At 53.9% G+C, this 19,515-nt stretch overlaps 1 protein-coding gene and 2 long non-coding RNA genes across 16 annotated transcripts in view; 1 reads left to right on the top strand and 2 right to left on the bottom strand.

The window, feature by feature from the left end:
* Positions 1-745: 745 nt before the first annotated feature.
* LOC123615543 (uncharacterized) lies at positions 746-5,429 on the bottom strand. 3 transcript variants are annotated; one of them, XR_012508495.1, is made up of 3 exons: positions 2,179-5,429; positions 1,806-1,963; positions 746-906 (listed from the first exon to the last, which is right to left on the bottom strand). It is a non-coding gene; the product is annotated as an uncharacterized LOC123615543 (long non-coding RNA). The 3 variants fall into 3 exon arrangements; XR_012508496.1 differs by having other exon boundaries at positions 1,806-2,343; positions 3,512-5,429; XR_012508494.1 differs by having other exon boundaries at positions 1,806-5,429.
* Positions 5,430-5,431: 2 nt separating this feature from the next.
* LOC123615542 (uncharacterized) overlaps positions 5,432-19,515 on the top strand; it is a 30,841-nt gene continuing 16,757 nt past the window's right edge. The window contains exon 1 of the long non-coding RNA XR_006723188.2: positions 5,432-6,321. This is a non-coding gene — a long non-coding RNA (uncharacterized LOC123615542). The remainder of the gene's footprint in view (positions 6,322-19,515) is intronic.
* RPS6KA2 (ribosomal protein S6 kinase A2) overlaps positions 15,364-19,515 on the bottom strand; it is a 375,962-nt gene continuing 371,810 nt past the window's right edge. For all 12 annotated transcript variants that reach the window (XM_074368009.1, XM_074368013.1, XM_074368010.1 and 9 more), the window contains one exon: positions 15,364-18,270. In XM_074368009.1, the coding sequence (XP_074224110.1) occupies positions 18,145-18,270 (126 nt within the window). In that variant the 3' untranslated portion in view covers positions 15,364-18,144. The remainder of the gene's footprint in view (positions 18,271-19,515) is intronic.

Below are 19,515 nucleotides of genomic sequence, written 5' to 3'. Positions count from 1 at the left end.
TCCAGACGAGGTGGGCGTCGGGAGGAGCGCAGTAGGGCGGCGAGAGGGCTCTTCCCCAGACGCAGCTGCCAGTGCAGGCGAGCGGGACCGCTAGCTCCGGAGGAGCGCGGGTGCCGCAGCGCCACGTGCGGGGCGCAGCGGGTGGGAGAGGGAGACGTGGGAGGTTCCTTATGTTCAGGGTTTTGTTTGGTTTTTGTCTATTGCAAACGTTTTATACCGGCCAAAAATGTAGCTGGCTGAGTCATTTAAACTGTTCTGGGTGAGGGTAGGGGACGGGAGCCCTCAGGCATCGCTGGCAGGGAAGTCCATTGGAACGTAAACACCATTATTTTTGAAAATGATTTACATATCCACCAAAGGAAGAGAGCTAAATAAATCATGGGGCATCCATTCCATCCAATACCATAGGACAGCTTACAAGAGTAAGGGAGCTGTATGTGCTAATATGGATAGAGCTTTAAGATTTATAAGACAAAAGAGTCAAGGTACAGAACTGTGTGTAAAGTATGCTAGTGTTTGTGCACAGGGACAGAGAGAGTATACCATTTCATGTTTCCAGAGATAAAGGAGAAATGTTAGCAGTGGCTGCCTCTAAGGATGGCTTAGAGGCTGAGGGATGGAGGGAAACTCTTCACTGTATACTCTTCCTTTTGAAGCTTGTACAATGAGCATATGCTAGCCGTTCAAAATAAATAGTGTGAAAGAAGAAAAGAAATGCCTTTGAGAATTCAAATAGCAGTCGTTTCATTGAATCAGATTTATTTTCTGTTAGGATGTCTATGAGTCACATCTGACCTTGGTCATCTGTGAAAGCACATCTCGGTACACAGCACTGCAACCTCATAGTGACACCAGGAAGGTCATTATATTTCCACTGGAGCTTCATGGCGGAGGTAGGACTGTGACCTAAGAGAAGCAAAGAGGTCTTGATCATTCGTTGTATTCCTATTAATAGCTACCGCTGTTGACCACTAGGCACTTTTCAAACATAATTTCTTCTCACGTCAACCCAGAAGGTGAGTGCAAGGAAACTGAGTGGCTTCTTGAATAAAACCAAACCACTTCTGCACCCACCTGCCCTGTGAGAAGGGCTCCTGGATTGAATCACGGTTCAGGCTTGCTCCACATCTAAAGCAGCAGAGACGCATTCCCCTGGAAGAAGCCCTCTTGGCTGCAACATTTGAAACAGTGGAGAAAGTATGGTTCTCAAAGTAAGAGAACAGGGTTCAGATCCCAGGTTCGCTACTTAGTAGGACATTAATATGTTCCTTTGGCCAGTGTTTTCCTTTACTTAAATACTCCAGCTCACACTCCTCCACACAGTGAGGAACCAACAGAAAGCTCAAAGGCCCCACTGAGGCCCGAACAGGAAAACTCAGTCTTCCGAGAGGTGAGGACAGTAACTGGGGCAGGTGCCCTCAGCACCGTTTCTGCAAGCGTTGTCCCTGACCACCTGCCTCAGAACCGCTTACCGGCTCCTTAACAACGAAGCTCTCTAGAACCCCCAGCTCTGAGGCTGGGGGTCTAGGAATTTGCGGTTGATTCTTCCGATAGCTCAAGTTTTAGAACCACTACTCCAGAAGGAAGGAAAATATTAGGGGACAAACCTTAACCATGATTCAATCCAGGAGCCCTTCTCACAGGGCGAGCGGGGGCAGAAGAGGTTTTGTTTTATTCAAGAAGCCACTCTAGACCAGTGTCCTGTTCTTTCCCATCCTGAGTCCCCTCAGGGGGCACCGTCAGGGTCACTTCAGAGCCCGGGCTCAGTTGTTTGTCTTTGTTTTTGAATTAGGGAGAGCACGTACCTTGTGCCACCCGTCAATCCTGTGAGCACTGTCCGCTCTCGTGGAGGACAGAGGCAGAGTCTGTGTGGATTTCTGTCCTTGGAGGACAGTCAGAGGGCTCAGGACTCTCTGGGTCCTTGTCTCTGCTTCTCCTGCATGATCATTTGGTTCCATGTGTGCTGAAAACCAGGTTGGGGGAAGCCAAGTCAACAGACTGAGTAGCTCCATCTCTGACACAGACTTAGCCGGTGCTGGGAGCCAGCCTCCTTCTCAGCCTTCTCTGCTCCTGCAGGCAGAGCTGGCCCCGAATGGTGCGGGATGGGCTCTGGGGTTGTGCTTGCAGGAGTCTGGAAAGCCCTCTCTCATTTCCTTCTGACACTGAACGAAATTCTACCTTTGTGAGGATGCTCTTGAAGACAATAGGGGCTGTGCGGGCAGGACAGGAAGCCATCCTTGGGGGTGAGGGGGTGGGTCCCACTGGCTACACACAGGACAATCCGAGTATCAAAAGGATGGTGATGACAGACGATGGAAATGTGCATTCTGTGAGGTCATGATCCTCGGGGGAAACGAAGACGGAAAGAAAGACCACAGAATCATAAATCTGATAAGGGACTTGTATCTAAAATATTTAAAGAACTTTTACAGCTTTTACACTAATGCAAAGACAAATAACCCCATTAAAGCAAGGATTTGAATAGACATTTCTCCAAAAAAGATGTACAAATGGCCAACAAACACATGAAAAGATGCTCAACATCATTAGCAATCGAGGAAATGATCATCAAAACCATAAGGAGATAACCCTTCAGACTCTCCAGAATAGCTACAAAAAAAAAAAAAAAACAGGAAACAACAAGTGTCAGTGAGGATGTAGACGAGCAGGACCCCTCGTGCACACTGGTGGGGGTGGAAGATGGTTCATCTTCTCTGGAAAACAGTCTAGCAGTTTTTCAAATGATTAAACACAGTTGTCACATGGCTCAGCAATCCCACTGTTAGGCATACACCCGAGAGGAATGACAACAGCATAGGTCCTCACAAAAACTTGTATACCAACGCTCAGAGCAGCATCAGAAATAACAGCGAAAAAGTGAAGACAACCCAAGTGTCGAATTGACTGGTGAGTAGATGAATGTAATTTGGACTTTCCATACAGTGCAATAGTGGTCAGCAATAAGAAGAAATGAAGTTCTGACACGTGCTTCAACAAGGACGGAGCTTGCAAACACTATGCTAAAGTAAAAGAAGCCAGACACAGAGGCCCACGTGTCCTGTGATTCCTCTTCTGTGAAGCACCCAGAGCAGGCAAAGCCACAGAGACGGTGAGCTGACTGGTGGCTGCCTAGGGCTGACTGCACAACTGTGACCATGGTATAAACCATTGAATTGTGCACTTTAAAGGGTGGAACTTTATGATATGTGAATTATATCCCAATAAAGTTTTTTTTTTATAAAATCTTAACAGAAAAAAATCTTTAAAAAGACACATAGAAAAGCCAACAGAAGTCCGGAAACTCTGTTGTTGTAATCAGTGCACTAAGTCTTTTGGGAATTAAAAGGAAAGAAGCATTTGTCTGTCTGAACTATTTCAGACCTAGTGGTGAAGGAAAGCTCTCCTTTCCAGAATAAGTCCAGGTAATAAATACGAAGGAATGGCAGGATTAAAACACCAGTTTGTAATCCCCAGTGAAATACTGATTCAGACAAAAATCAAGGATGCTAACCTATTCAGTAAAGGAGTGGGAACTGGGTCTTCAAAGGGCAGCAGTGTTGTCCTGGGGGCGATTTGCTGGTCTAAAAGGGGAAATGCAAATTTACAACGAGGCAGGCAGCTAAAGCCACTCAGCATAACCACAGATGCTAAACGCGTCCTGCATCCTGCATCCTGCATCCCCCGTCCCGCATCCGCATCCCGAGGGCAGGAGGCAACAGCCAGTCGGCAGCACCTGTCGTGTGTCCACCCCACATCTTGAATCTGAATGCATCCAGGCTGCGGGTCTATCCTTCAGTTCCCAGGAACCGACAGGGTTAGAGGAACTAGTCAAGGGAACCTATGAGGACATGACCCAGCTTCCCCAGTAAGTGGAACACTTAATAGGTCAGTGGAACAGCAGAACTCCCCTCTTCCATGCGGGGGACAGTCTGGATCAGCTGCGCCCAACAGAAACGTAACAGGAGCCACAGCCTGAACTTGGAGTTTTTAGTAGCCACATTAAAAATATAAAAAGAAACAGGTGAAGTTAATTTTAATAACACAGTCTATTTAGCCCAATATATCCAAAATATTATTTCAATATATAATCAATAAAAATATTATTGAAATATTTCATTTTCTTCTTTTTGTACTTTCTTAAAATCACGTGTACATTTGACACTTATGATTCACCTCAATTCAGATGCTGCATTTTTACAGGGAATACTTGATCTGCACTTCAATTTCATAGAATTTACAGTTGCAAAAAGTATATTCACACACCCAAGTTGTTCCAAACACAGTGAAACAATTCCAAACGTGAAACGAGCACCCAAAGAAAAAAATCATTTCCTTTAACATTTGTGTTCATACTGACAAAACTAACATACTTTTCTCGAAGAACTTACTTTGTAGGAAAAGCATATCAGATTCAAAGTTCCTGTTAAGCAAATTCCCCTGCTCTTGTCTCAACTCAGTTGTGTTAACATCAGAGTCAAAGGTTAGTTACTAAGCTGAAAAGCATCTCTTCAGCGGGGAGGTTTTTGCAGTGAACTTACGTAATACTGTTTATTACCTTTACAAACGTTCCCTATTCACTTATGTTAGAACACTTCGTAAAATCACCATTACTGATTTGTGGCTCAAAAATTTCAGTTGCAAATAAGCTCTAATACCTGTCTAGCTAGATCATAAGCTTTTAAATGAAGCTTTTACGCTTCAGGTTGTCTCACTCACCTGCAGTGGGACGTGGGGGAGAAGACACAAATCACACTGTCGTTTGTTGCTTTGATTACTGACTATTTGGCAGACTTTCCCTTTATTTCTAGAAATGTTTGAATTGGAGATAAAGGAAGAGCAGATCTTTTTAAACTCTTCCAATAAGCACCGACAAATATCATTACATTCATTGGCTTTTATTTCTCTTGATAGTTTCATAAAATAAGGATGAGTCACAGAATTGGTGCATATTTAATAAACAATTAGACAAACTATCCACGACACTCTTCACAGTGTCTCCCTCAGAAATCCAGACATAAAGATTTTCATTCTGCATCACATAATGGACAAAGCAATGAGAGACATCAGGGTCTTATTTTAAAATTCCAGTAAGTCCTAATTTTCAGCTAACGTGGCTGGCGCACCCTCCACTGTGACAGACCTTCTTTTTCACCTGTAACTGACACACGAACAGACTCAGACAACACCCCTCCATGAGCTCTGCTCTTCAGGCCACGAAGTGTCAGCGTTTCTCCCTACTTCGGAAGTCCGCTGTCGGCCGGGGGCGTGGCTTTCAGCTGCGGACCAACCAGCTCTTCACTTTTTTCACATCTTGTTCCGTATCCGGGTAGCTTAGGTGCGTTTTAGATCAGTCTGTTATTTACTTTTTTTTTTTTTTTTTAACCTAAATGATGTTTCAAGCAGTTGAAAAATATGTGTATTCGGGATACATAACATCGGCAGCTTTCCATGTTCTTCAAGGCCATGAATTTGCTTTTCCTGTCACAACGCGAGGCCCCCACCTGCTGTGTCAGCTACAGATCGCTTCCTTGGATACGCCGTAAAGGTTCCTTCTTGTTTTAACTAAATAACCCGCAGCCAGTTCTGCCAGCCTCCCACAGCGGTGCTGCTTCTCAGCCGGAGCCAGTGGGCTGGGCCTTGGAGTCTAAGGGTTCGGACGAGGCCTCGGTTATACGCCTTCTAAATGCGTACGGGACAGAGATGAAAAGGGCCAGCAGAGTGGTGGCATCTTGGAAGGCCTTACCCTAGGAGGGTGCTACTGCGACACGGATTGCTCAGAAACATGGAAATGTAGCCAAAGGTGAGAGTGCTTCTTCAGAACCTTCGGAACCCTCGGAACCTTCGGAACCTTCAGAACCCTCTCACCCGCAAGCACGGGTTAAAGTTTGACTGGTTTCAGCTGTTGCTTTGGCCTCACGGACACGCCCACGTGGGCCAGGTCTGCGTGGCAGTTCTAAGCGGCGAATCTGAAAGCTAATATTTGCTTTGTCCTCATCTGTTATCCTCGGGCTCTTTCTATGCTTAAAAAGATGAGATGTAGCTTGGCAGAATTCTATGCTGACCAAGCAGACCCTAGCGTCCTTGGGTCATTTAACTGAAGGGGACTTTGGCTGCTACAGCCGTACAAGTGACTCTGGACGTTTCCACCTGGAGGGGACCTGGTGGGGGCCGCGCACCTCTGTGTTCCCTGCATCTCACATGGCTCCCCTCCAGGAGGGAGAACCCCAGCTTCACCCACATTCACTTCCTGAGACGTGACTGGTCCTCATGCAGCTCAGAACGACCCCGAGTTTGAACCTGCGGCTTCTGGGTGCAAAGCGAGTAAGTGCATGCTACATTTACACACCACGGGCACCAGGCGTTGGAATTAAGTTTCAGTGACTTTGGGGTGGGCTGGGGGGCAGGGGGTGGGGTTTCCTCTAACAGGTGCACGCGGCTCAGACTTCCGGGGGCCCCCACCCTCGTCTCTGCACTGCTCCGCACCTGGCCCCACCAGCCCGTCGGCAGCCTCCACCCGCCCCACAGGTGTTGCCGGCGCCCAGGGGACGTCAGGTAGTGCACCTGGGGGTGAGGCGAGCACAAACAGCTGAGGCCTCTACTCACTTCTGGCTGCAGACGCAGGCAGCGAGAGGATACGTGAATGTGTGGCTGTGCTAAGCGCTGGAGGGAGAAGGCAGGGAGACGAGATAGACCAGAACGCTGACCGGGCTGGGCAGGAGGGCTGCTCCTCTACGTGGGACCCATAAGCCTCTCTGAGGCCTGGAGGCCCAAGTCCCCAGCACGAGCCAGCTGGGGAAGGGGTCCAGGCAGAGGGAACAGCCCCCAGACCAGGCTCCTTTAGTCTGAGAGGTAGCCAGGAGCTGTGTGAGCGACGGGCTTCTCCCGGCTGGGCCCCCTGGCCCGCGTGGCCTCCGGGGAGGCCTCCCCGGCCCGCTGAGCGCGAGCGGAAACTAAGCTGCATCCCAGACGGCTCCACGCAGCAGCCGGGCGGACCGGGACAGGAAGAAGGGGCAAGTGGCTGATGTTTCCAGGATTGGCGAGGACTGTGCCTTGTCAGGATGCTGCGGGGCCACCTGAGGAAGGACACAGCGCGGGGGTGGGGTGCAGTCCCAGCTCAGGCGGTGGACACGGAGCTCCTGCAGGTCTAGGTCGTCTCTCCCTGTTGGGTCCCGAGGACTGGACGGTGGGGGCTGCAGGTGCTGGTGTGACCCAGCGGGCCATGAGGAGCGCCGCGTGTCTTGGCCGTGTCTGTGCTCTGCGGGTGGAGGGAAGTGTTTCCTCAGGGGCACAAATGCAGCTCCATTGAGCTGGCCTAAAGATGACATCAGGCTGTGAGCTGCAGGCCAAGAGGTGTCACCATGTGGCTGGTGGCCTCTCCCGATGAGCCAGGGATGAAGGCGCCTGCTCAGTGGGGGGGGGGGGTGCCATGCGGAGCTCGCCTGGTGGGGAGACAGGTCGACACCGCGATGTGGGGCTGCCAGGCCAGAAGAAAGTGAAGAGACCCTCAGCCAGCTGGGGTGCCAGTGAGGGGAGGGGAGGGAGCAGCTGGCCCGGGAGGCAGTCAGCATCGCCTCCAGGGTTCTGCTGACAACGCCCCACAATCCAGATAGACGGCAGACGTCGGTTCTCCTTCGGCTCTGGAGGCTGGACATCCAAACCGAGGTGAGGGCAGGGCTGGTCTCTCCCGGGGCCCTCGGCGTGGCACATGGAAGTCTGCCCTCTCCTGTGTCTTCTCAGTGTGTCTGTCTCTGGATCCAGCCCTCCCCTTTTTATAAAGATACTAGTCACATCTAACGTGGGCCCATCCCGAAAGCCCATCTTACTTTGACAGTCTGCGCGAAGGCCCCGTTCCCAGACACAACCCCACTCTGAGGCCCTGGGGGACGGGACACTCCGAATGCGGGTCACTGTGGGGGAGGACACAGTTCAGCCTGTGACAGTGACTACCCATGATTTCCTCCCGGGTGTTGCCGCAACACGTTTTCTTTCCCCTTGCTCCCGCATCTCCCTGCTGCCATGTGCATGGCGAGCTGACGGCGCTCAGCTGTCTGTGTTGACCTGCTCGCAGGCTCTCCCCGGGGCTGCCCTGGAAGGGGGAGCCCCGAGCTCCCAGGAGGGCCGGCTCCGGGCTTCCCGCTGGGAGAGGGTGTGCGTGCTCCCGTTACTCACGAAGAGCTGTTGCGCGTGCTGGGTGCCGCGTTACCGGTGCCGCGTTACCGCCGCCGCGCGGCTTTGGCGTCTGAGTCCCCGGGGGGCGGCTCGGCTGTGGCGGTGGGACAGACTGACTTTCTTGCGCCGCAGGGACTTGAAGGCGGGAAGCCGCATTGCTCTGATCTTTCTCCAGCTCTGACACCCCCTGGTGACCTGGGCTTCCCCGAGCAGGTGCCCAGGTGAGAGCTGGGCAGATGGGAGCCAGGTGGAGCGGTGTCGCCCTTCCAGGCCTGGCGTGCCCCGCTGCAGTGATGCTGCCGGCAGCCCCTGGCAGGCTGAGCGGGGGGAGGTGGCCAGGGCCGGGGCGCTTCCCGGGCGGAGCCCTGCACTCTGGGGAGACCGCCTCCCGCAACATTCTCTCTGTCCTGAAGCTCCCAGGCCTGTTCTCCCGAAGTTCTGCAAGATACCTAATACTCAATAATAATCTCTTTTTCTGTTTAAATTTGCCAGCGAGGCTTCTTGTGTCTGCAACTAAGACTCCTGCCCGACAGGCTAGAACAGTGCCGACCAGGGGGACTGTCTGCCTTCACGGCATGTTCTAGGCTCTGTGCTGTCCAGTACCGAAGCCCTGGCCTCAAGCGGAACAGGGCCAGTGTGGCCTCAGAACTGAATTTTGAATTTTATTTCATTTTAAGAATTTAAATAGACAAGCGTGGCTGGAGGCTACTCTACTGGATGGACAGTGTTATAAACTCAAGGCGGGTGGGCTTCAAGATTGACTGAGAACACGGTCAGTGGCCAAGGTCATGGGGGCTCACATACCAGGTCGAAGAGCTGGACTTTCTACAGAAGGACCAGAGCTGAGGAAGGTTATCCTTTAACACGATAAAATGATACGGGCACAACTGTCTGTTGATAGAACTTTGAGCTGCAGTGTGGACAATGGGTTTGACAGGCAATATTGCAGCTGGAAGCCTAGCCCGGGGGTCACCACTGCTGGCCAGCTGAGCAGAGAGAAGCCCGGGGTAACCGGACGAAAGGAAGGCCAGACTCAGGAGTTGGACAGGAGACACCCTTGAAAGATCAGCAGATTGATGACATGGGAGGGGCTGGGAGAGCGGCTGTGGGCCAAGTGATCTCTGGATGCGTCCTTTGGAAATGGTGTGAGTGAAAGTGTTTCAACTGAGTTGGGGAATCACGGAGGAGCAGCGAGCTTGGGAGGTCAGGGTGAAGTCGGCAGGGGCAGGGCTGACGAGCGAGTGTGACACATTGTCACACATCCACGTGGTGATGAGCAGCCCACAGTGGGCAGCAGCTCGGGGAGGCGCTGCTAGGGTGGGGCTTTGCTGTTTCGGTTCACAGAACTTAGAGCTGCACATGGTAATAAATAACGCTTCTCCCCAGGGCCGGTCCCCAGAATCACAGGGATGTTTTAAAACCACAGACACACTGCAGGTCTGTTGTCTGAGAATCTCTCCTTGGTGGTTACCCGAGTCATTGACTCACAACCATTTTCACCATTAAAGATCCCTTTCATTTTATTTATTTCTATTATTTATGTATTTACTTATTTTTCTTTTGGGGGGGAGGTAATTAGATTTATTTCTTTATTTTTTATTTTGTGATAGCCATACTGGGGATAGAACCCAGGACCTCACGCATGCTAAGCACACACTCTGCCACTGAGCTGCATCCTCCCCTTGTATTTATTTTTACTGGAGGTACTGGGGCTTGAACCCAGGAACTCATGTGTGCTAAGCACTGCCTCTACCACTGAGCTCTACCCATCACCCCCACCAAAGACCCTTTTTAAATTAAGTTTTTCCTTGTAGACCTGTTATGATAAAGATTTTGTCTAATAAAAATACATTTAATAAAGTTAAGGTTTCTGCTCCTCTACAAGGGCATTTTAAAGGAGACATTAAAAAAAATTCCTTCTAGGTGTAAGATAACTAATGTTACTAGGAAACCAACAAAAAGTCAGGCAAACCGGACACTTTCCTGTGTAGGCTTATGGTTCGCAAATTTGTGCTCCTCACACAGCTTTTGGCAATGTTGACGTAGATTGCAGATGATGCCCAGTTCTGCTGAGACCTGCAGGCTGGCATCCCTGACAGGGTGTAAGGATCCAGGGCAGGATGGGGACCTGCCGCCCCCGCCCCCTCTCCCCAGGGCTGCGCACCTGTTCTGGGAGGGAAGCAACACTTCCTTCAACACCTGCAGGGTCCCACACTGCCCTCTAGTGTCTGATTGTGACAATTGCAAACACAAGGACAACCTTTGCTCTGTGTCCAGGGTTGCAGTGAAGTTTTGGGAAGAAGAAATGAACTCGGATGACCCACTCACGAAGTTAACAAGAGCCCTTCACCTACCTGAGGACCCCAAAGCCCCAGGTGGGATGTCCTGTGGCCCCCCGTTCAATGCCTCATTCTTTTGTAAATCATTCTTTGTGCCCTGTGTTGTGCTGGAGCTTGGAGTAGAGAGAAGAGGATTCCTGCCCAGGGGCAGGGCAGGCTCGGGGAGGGAGGTGGGCGCCCCACACCGACCTCACGTCCTGTCTGTACCTCGCTCTGTGGCACCAGGCAAGTCAGGAGAATGAGGTCCGGAGGAGGAGCCAGAAGGAAGAGGATTGGGCATCATTTTAGAAACACTGTGGACAAAATTGCGCTCGAACCTGCCTATGCTACTTGGCACCAAGTGGCAGGGGAGGACTGGATACAAACGGACTTACAGCTCAGCGAATCCTAGGTCTTGTGCGGCGTCTGGGCTGCGAGGCCTGCTGTGGATCCGAGGCCTTGCACGCCTGTATGACATCATCAGGCCCAGATCAAGCTCTGCTGCTGTTGGGGAGGGAGGGTAATTTCCCCTCAGCTCTTCTAGGTTTCGGCTGAGACCCTCTGTGATAAAAGACAGATTGACAAGACAGAATCAAACAGAAGTTCAGTAAAATGTGTCTCTGTTGTATGCACGGGAGAGACCCAAGAGAACTGAGTGAAACTCTGGAGATGGCCCAAGCCGCTGCTTAATAGCACTGACTTAAATGCCACCTTCGGCTCAAGGCCAGAGAAGGAAGTGCGTGTGTGGGTGTGCGTGTGTGTCTGTGGTGGAGACCAGATGTGGGAGCTGGCTACCAGGAAAAGCCAGATGAACAAAGGAAAGATTGTTACGCAGATTTAAGTCTCTGCTTCTCCACTCATAAGAATTCAAGTTTCTTATGATTTTTTTTTAATTGAAAGTATAGTCAGTTACAAGAAGAAAATTGGCAATGTGAGTCTGGAGAGTTGTGGCCAGGTCCCGAGGGCCCCAGAGCCGGGGTCCAGTCGGGCCTGCAGGTGGATAACGAAACCTCAAGACAATGAACAGGACTAGAAACAGACACGCCCGGGAGGGCATTAGGGCTTCCACTGACACGTAACCTTTCTCTACGACCACCCCCAGTTTTTCCCAACAGTGCACAGCAGGACCGTACAATAAGCCTAGTCTCTGGTTATTTAGGTAAGTGCAGCAAGAAGAGCGGTTAACTATCGTGGTGCTTCTGAAGTCTGCTGTGCTGGAACTTGTGAACATCAGGAATCTTACATGGAGGTTTAAAAGCTTCCCCGTGCCCTGCCCCCGCCCTCCCCCTCCCCTGCAGTCCTCCCCCTCCCCCTGCAGCCCTCCCCTGCGCAGTAGCCCTCCCCCTGCCCTGCTTGCTGACCAGCAGGCTCCTTCAGTGTCAGGAGTCCTTAGACCGTGCCCCCCTCCCATGCCAGGGCCCTGCCTTCTCTAATTTCCTCAGGGGTCGTGGAAGGTTTCTGCTGGAGGAAAGGGAAGTCAGAAACCACGAGAACTTTGGGGGGACATGGAGCCCCAGGCCCAGCCCAGTGAGTGGTGGTCTGGACAGCCCACTGACCTCTAAGCCCTGTCGTTAATCTTCTCAAGGGCTTAGCAAGTGAAGTTTCACTGTCATATCAGTGTCTTTTAGGTTGAGGTCTATGTGAGTCTGGATTTCTTTGGATGCTTCCAGCTTTTAGGGGGATATTTTGTAACCAGGCTCGAGTTTATGTTAGCAAAACCTTAGGCTCCAAAAATGTGTTTTGAAGTTATGTGAAGAGCCTAATTGTGATTATAATTTCTCTTAAATCTTCTGCAGTCTGAACACTTACATTTTCAACTGTTATTTGTGTTTAAAAACAAAACCTGATTGATCCAGTTTCTAAGTCCATAGTTTTAAGTGATAAAGCAGAGTCTGAAAGCCTGGGGATTTGACGTGTCTCCACGTGATCAGTTTCCAGTGTCACAATCTGCCCTTTGGTCCAGAGCGGAACCCAGGAGACCTGAGGTCGGGGCCGAGCTGGCGTCCCATGCCCTCAGGAAGGAAAACTGTGGGAAAACCCTGAAATAAATGGAACTCACTGCCAACAACGACACTTCTGAGTGGAAATGACAGCTATAATCTGGAAAACCTGGCTTTCCTGCCTGAGCTCAGGTGTGGTAAAAACACCATACTGAAGCTCATTTATGCCAAATATTTATTGGATGTTTTCCCTCATCACAGTAAAGTGACAGACATCTACCCAAATTGGACAGGTGTCATAAATGAATGCTTTTGAGTTTTAGATCCTGAATTGTAGCCATGACAAGAGAATAAATTAAACTGTAAAAATCACGGGCTCAGCCTTGAAGGGTCAGTAATACCCGTTGCTGAGGAGAACCAGCAAATCATAACGGTGGGTTTACCTTTTGAACGGCTCCCCTGGGTCCGCCCAGCACCGTGGCGCCTACCGGGGGCTGTGCTGGTCCTGGTTTGTCTTCTCTCTCCCCTGCTGGGAGGTCAGCTTCCTGATCGCTGGCCTTGCTCTGTGGGTGCCCAGCCTCCCGCTCCTGGGACAGCCGTGCGGTCCCTGCTCAGGAAGTGTGCTTTGACTGAGTGGCTCTCTGTTGTGCGGGGTCATCTGTGTAGTCTGAGTTTCTGTGCATCCATCACGAAATTACAGTCACTGTGTAAAAGCCCAGATGCACTGAAAAAGCTCCTGTGAAGGGAGGTGCCCTCGTCCCATGTCAGGGTGTGGAAGATGCGCTCTGGGTCGGGGACATGTCCACACCCTGTGGACCCCACAGACCCCACACTGGGCTTCCAGAACCTGAGTCACAGACTGCACTGGGGTCTACCCTCATACACGAGCTTCACTCACTCTACCCTGAGGTCACAGAGAAGACAAAACACAGGAATTTGGTGGACCCCAGAATTAGGTGACCCCAGGGGGCTGCACTGGAAACCAGGAGCCCAGACTCATGGCTCCCTTACACGCGTCATGTTTTCAGCATCTTGGGAGGCAAATACGGCTAATGGCCTGGGTTGGCATTACTTAGGAGAAGTGACAAGCTGGATTTGAGGATATGCACAAAATATTCTGCATGAAAGCAGTCTGGAGGACTAGTTTAAGTCCTATGAAAGACAGATGTGTGCCCCTGTGGTTGAGAGCTGGATGTCCCCTCGCAAGAGTCCACCTCCTCTCCCTGGTCTCTGTGTGGCCTCTGGGGTGGCACTCAGCTCAGCAAGTGGGGCCAATAGATACCAAACAGAGCCACTGCTATTAGGAGCAAATCCCCAGGGCTTCATGTCTGTGCATGTGTGAGCAATCCCTCGGCTGGTCCTCAAGGACGTCACACAGCCAGGGAAGGCAGGACCGTGTCCCTGTCCTGGGTACACAATGGCAGTTTGCCTGCAGCCCTTTAGAAATTACTGGGGCTTCTCAACTCGGGCCCCTGGCTGTGGTGCAGCCCCCTGGGTACACCCTCTGCCCTGGCCACCCTCCACCACCCCAGAAGCCTGGGCTCTAGGGCACTGATGTGCGTGGAGTCTCGCTGTGTGCTGGGTGGCGGGGCTCTGACCTGGAGTCTCATGTCTGCGTCCGGCATCCAGGAGATTGTGGCAGGTAACTCAGCTTCCAAGAAGGCAAGGCCCCAAAGCGTCACAGTTCCTGACACCTCATCTCCCCAGGTGTACCACACACAGGCTGAAAACTGGGCAGATCTCTGCACGCCCAGTATGATGCAGCAGATAGGATAAGGGGCCCCCGAAAGATGTCACGTGCTGGTCCCCGTGCAAAGGGGAATTGAGGGGGCAGGTGGAGTTCAGGTTGCTAATCAGCTGACCTTAAAACAGGGAGTCTCCTGAGTTATGCTGGTGGGTGATGTGATGTGAGGACAGTGGGACTCAACACCTGTGACTGGGCCTGAGGGAGGAAGGGACCAAGGGCCAGGGAGTGCGGTGCCTCTGGAAACCGGAAAAGGCAGGGTTCTGGTCCCCCCTAGGGCCCCCAGAAGGAACACAGCCATTCCCACGCCCCGATTTCAGCCCCAGGGGACTCATTTTGGACTTCTGACCTCCAGAGCTACTGCATAACCAGTTGCCACCAGCAGGTTTGGGGGAATTTGTCACGACAGCAATAGAAGCTCGCACACAGCGATGCAGGAGTTACTTTCACCAGTCCGGACTCTTTCGGCAGGTGTTTTCGGGGCACTCGTGCTGCAGCAAGAGGCAGGATTTCTTGTGCGTGAATTACTCACGGTTTCGACCCCCCTGCCTGCACCGGAGGTCTAAATGGTCTCGGGAAGGATCCCTCACCTAATGGGGAAGTGGCCCGGAGAACGACAGCAGAGACGTGTGGGTCACCTGCTGACACGTGCAGGATAGGAACGGAACAAAAGGGACGAAGAAATTAAGGTAGAAAGCCGAAGCCCAACAGGGTAGCTTCTCGTTTTTCTGTATAAAGATGAGTGTGAGCGCGCAGGAGAGACAGCGGGGACGGCGCCCAGCAGCCCAGCCCCGGCACCTGCATGGCTGCCAACACACTGTCCACTGTCTCTCGCCGGGCTGCACGTGCACCCCCTCCACGTGCACACGAACATGCACACGTGTGCAACAAGGTTCACATACACCACTTATGCACAGACACGTGCACATGTGCACACATGCGTGCACAGGCACACGCACATCACGCATCACTTGTGCACGCACTCACACACGCCAACGCAGGTGCACGCACAGAAGTGCGTCCTCGCGCGCACCCAGCTCTCGGTGGCAATGGGTGGGGAGGGCGGCTCCGCGCAGCAGCCCCAAGTCCGCGCGAGGGGCGGGGGAGGGCTGCCGAGCCGCCTGCCTGCAGACTGTTATGCGTAACAACACAGAAGTCCAACCTTCACAGTTACGCTAGAAAAACATTACACTTCATAAAACCCATGTTTATTTAAAAAATCTATTCAGAAAGTCTGGAAAGCGTAATAAATATCGTAGAGTGGCGCCCATCTCAAACATAAAATAGGAAGTGTGGACACGAGCAAGCCCTGTAAACACGGACGCGCGCTGGGACGCACGGTGCTGCGCGGCCGGGGCTGGGGAGGGCGCCTCTGTGCGGCGGCGCCCGGAGCGCGCCGAGGGGCCCCATCACGGCCGTCTCCTCGCCGCTGGGGGCCCCATGGCTCCTGGAGACGCGCAAAGCGGAGCCCCGCGCGCGGGAAGGCCGCGGAAGGACAACACCGGTCACATCAAGCACTGTGACCGCCCGCAGGCCTAACGCTCTTCCAAACGGCGTCACACACACAGCTGGTTTGACACCACGGACGGCCTGACCTGGGGGTAGAGGTGAAACCTCACTCTTGCCTAGTCTGACATGGTGGGGGGAGTGGGGGGCACCTGGCAAAGCTTTCACCCTGGATGGGGGCAGGGGGGCGAGTCACGTGTTTCTTTTAAAGTGGGGGCCGCCAGGGTGCAGAGAGACCGGAGGCGTCCCCGCGAAACGACCGCTTGGCGGTGGGTCTGGAGGCTTGAGATCCAGGCTGGGTTTCCTCACTACCAAGTCTGTGGTTTTTAACGACCTGGAGGGGTCGGGCTATAGGTGAGAGTGGGGACGGCTGGGTAATGCCTTGGGCAGTCACAAGACTTGTGCAAATCCTGAAAGGCCTTTCGTCACTGGTGGAGGGACCCTCTCCAGGTGAATGAAGAGTCATCACACCTTCATTCACACACCGACTGCCGTTTATATGAAGCCATTCTTTCACTTAAGACTTTGGAAAGTTCAGTCGAAAATTTGGTATCAGTTTCTCCAGGCTGACCTCCTGTTGAAGGGTTTCAAGTATCACCTACTAGTTTTGCAGGCTGAGGAAGTGGGAGTATTTTAGGGACATTCAAGTAGAGCGGGTTCAGCGGAGCAGGTGTGGCGCGAGCATATGGACCCCCGTGGAGGCGCGGGACTGAGCTCAGGCTGCACACGTGTGTGTAACTGGTGGGTGTAATAGAGCGGCACACATGGAGGACACAGACCGGCCACGCCTCCCATCTGTTTCTCTGCCTTCTCCCTCCCTCCATCAGAACAGGTGGGCTTCAAGCAAACCAACATGGAACCAAGCCCAAGCCGGAGGCCTGGGCAGCTGAGGGACAGGGAGGTGCCCGTGCAGCAAACAGAAAACACAAGGATTATCATGGATTTCTAGGAACCTGAGACTCAGGGCTCCCCAGTTTTCCCTAAATTTCTAATAACAGATAACGTAGTTTTGATCTCAAGCAAAATGTGGGTGGAAGTCTTTTGAGCCTCGGGGAAAAAGCACTTCCTATTGAGGAATCTGAGAAACGCCTAAGAGGGCTTTGTGGGAAATCAGGTACCTGAATCTGTCCCCACCTTTTTATTGCCTGTGGTGCTGAGAAAAAAAAGGGGGGCTCACGGGACAATTAAGCGTCTGCAGTACGTTTATGTTTTAAGGTCTGAAGACAGCTAGGCCAAGCTGAGGAGCCAGTTCTAGAGTGCTGCCTTGTTCCTGTTTTCCGAGTTGGGTACTCGAGTGAGTTGGGATGGAAGGTCTTTTGAATATTGTCTTCTTGGTGAAAACCTGTCTGACACCAACAGGCACCCCCCTGCCACCTAAGCACAGAGGGCGCCCGGCGACACTGGACGGAGGGTCATGGCACGGTGGGTCAGAGTCCTCTGGTCAGTGGCAGGTGGGCCCCCCCCACCCCCAGTTTGGGGCCAGCTGGGAGGGTACTGAAGGACAGGTGCATCCGTGGTCCAGGCCCGGGCAGTGGGGCTGAGCCGGTCACGCACGGCCCAGCTCACTCTGCCCTCTGCCCACTCTTGTGCGAACACTCCCCAAAGGGGACATTAAATACCACTGACACGTCAGGCGAGGACAGATCTGTGCAACAGAAACACAAACACGACACGAAAGTACAGCTTCCACAAAGTGCATCCCAGCTCTCCACAACGCGTCCTTCGGCTCCCCTCCAGCCCGGGGTGGGGCAGTGGGCAGGGGTCCGAAGGGAAGCTCCCCGCGGCCCTGGAGACCCTAGAGCCGGGGGCAGGGGCGAGGAGCAGCTGCTTTTGGAGCCCCCGGCCCTAGAGGGGAATGAGGAAAAGAGGCTTTCGCTGGCTCCCTCCTGGGGACACGAACGATTCTCGTGAGACGATGCCGCCCCCGGTTCTGGGGTGGCCTCGCCCCACTGAGCTCTGCGACGGGGGGAGAGCACTGGGGCCTCAGCCCAAAGCGGGGGTGCGACGAGACAAGGGCTCTTTGGATCATGGGGGGGGGGGCGCCTGCTCCTGGGTGCCCGGTGCCGCCGGTCGCTCTGCCCGCGGGCAAGGACGCAGCCACAGGGGCCAGCCCTCCCAGGGCTCGGCCTTCTCCCCGGGACCCCCGGCGCACGCGTGCCGGAAGCCCGACCACGCTACCGACTGTACCACTGGAAACGCTCTCTCTCCACTTAAACGCAAGGCAGGACAGCGAAAGGCCGGCGGGGCGCGGGGCGTCGGGCGCGGTCTGCGGTGGAGGGGCTCCGCCCGGCGTTGCGGGGCGGAGGCGGCAAGGTTGGCGCGGCCGGGTGCCGGGAGGCCCCTCGTCCGGACCCTCTCCGGGCTGAACAAGCAAGCGCGGGCGAGCCGGGCGCCGGCCGCAGCAGCGATGCTGGTGGCCGGCCAGGTGGCGGCCCCGAGCCCGGGGTGCGCGGCAGGTCCCGCTCTGCTACAGCCGCGTGGACGTGAGCCTCTTCATGCCCCGGCGCTGCGCCAGGCTGGACGACAGCACCGGCTCCAGCCGCGGGGCCTGAGGTGTTCTGTTTAGAGCGAAGTAGGTGGCGGCCATCGCTCCCTGCAAAACGAAGGGAGAGGCGGGTGACACGGTGCCGGCCTCGGGGGACGGGAGGCCTCCTTCAGGACCCGGGAGCCGAGCTCTCAAACAGCGGGGGTGGTGTCTGCCGGGCCCACTCGCCACCCCGCCTCCCACCGCCAGGAGCTGCGCCGTGGCCCCGGGGAAAGCTCCAGGCTCGCACGGGGCCCCAGCTGAGGTCCCACGGTCCCTGCGCTGCTGGCTGCGGCCAGGTCTGCCCTGCAACTGCTTGGTCCGCGGGGGTCCCCTTGTGGCAACAGCTGGGGTCTGTCACCTCCAGCTCTGCCACTTTTGGGGACCTTGGTCTAACTGGGGTGACTGGGTTGTCCTGAAGTAGCTCTAAGTCCCCAGGAAGGCCTAGAGAGGGCAGCTCTGAGCAGGGCAGCGCCGTCCCTGCACCGCTTGGGGCAGCCTGCCTCCCAGAAGAGGGTCTCGCCCAGGATGCAGGGCGCCCAGGATGCAGGGCTCCCGGGAGCGGGATGGGGCTGTGGTGTGCGGGAGGGCTGACCGGGGCTCCCGGTCTCACACATCCTAAGAGGGGAGTGGAACTCTCCGGACATGGTCACAGTGCTGATGAGCAGGACTAGGGTGCACTGTGCTGTGTGACGGCAACAGCTGGTCTGAGAACATGGATTAGAGCCTCCCCGGGGAGGGCCGTGGCCTCCGTCCTCAACTCGCACAACTCCAAAGCCCGCGCCACCAGGCACGTGAGGCAGGACTGCCTCTTCCTGCAGTGTAGACCCCCCCAGTGCTCTGGATGGTGTCAGTCTGTCTGGACTGCACACCAGGGGCCAGTGCATCATTCCCGAGGTGACAGGAGGCCACCGCCTGGCTGCTCGAAGGTTCAAGGCACAGGGATGCAGCGGCTCAGCGCAGAAGTAATGGCTGCACCACAAGGTCAGAGAAGGGAAGGTCGGGCGGAGACTCCACCGTAAGCACACGAGCAGCGGCGCCGGAGGCGCAGACCTCTTGATCCCCATGAGGACCCTCTTACTGCTCCTCCTCTGCCTCTGTCTCTCCCTTTATCTCTCTGTCTTTGTCTCTGTCTTTCCTCCTCTGTCTCTCTCCGCCTCTGTCTGTCTCTCATGCGTGCAACGAAGCTGTTCAGAAATGTTCACAGAAGTCGTAACTTACTCAGAGTTCTGCGTGTGACTGTGTGTCTGTGATGAAATAAGTAAAAGTAAGTGCACCTGGGACGCCTCTGTGTGCCTGCTATCGGTTCCCTCT

Source organism: Camelus bactrianus, chromosome 8 (genome assembly GCF_048773025.1).
Source record: "Camelus bactrianus isolate YW-2024 breed Bactrian camel chromosome 8, ASM4877302v1, whole genome shotgun sequence".
NCBI classification, from domain to species: domain Eukaryota; kingdom Metazoa; phylum Chordata; class Mammalia; order Artiodactyla; family Camelidae; genus Camelus; species Camelus bactrianus.
The sequence above is the reverse complement of the archived record's forward strand: the minus strand, read 5'-3'. Positions and strand labels throughout refer to the sequence as shown.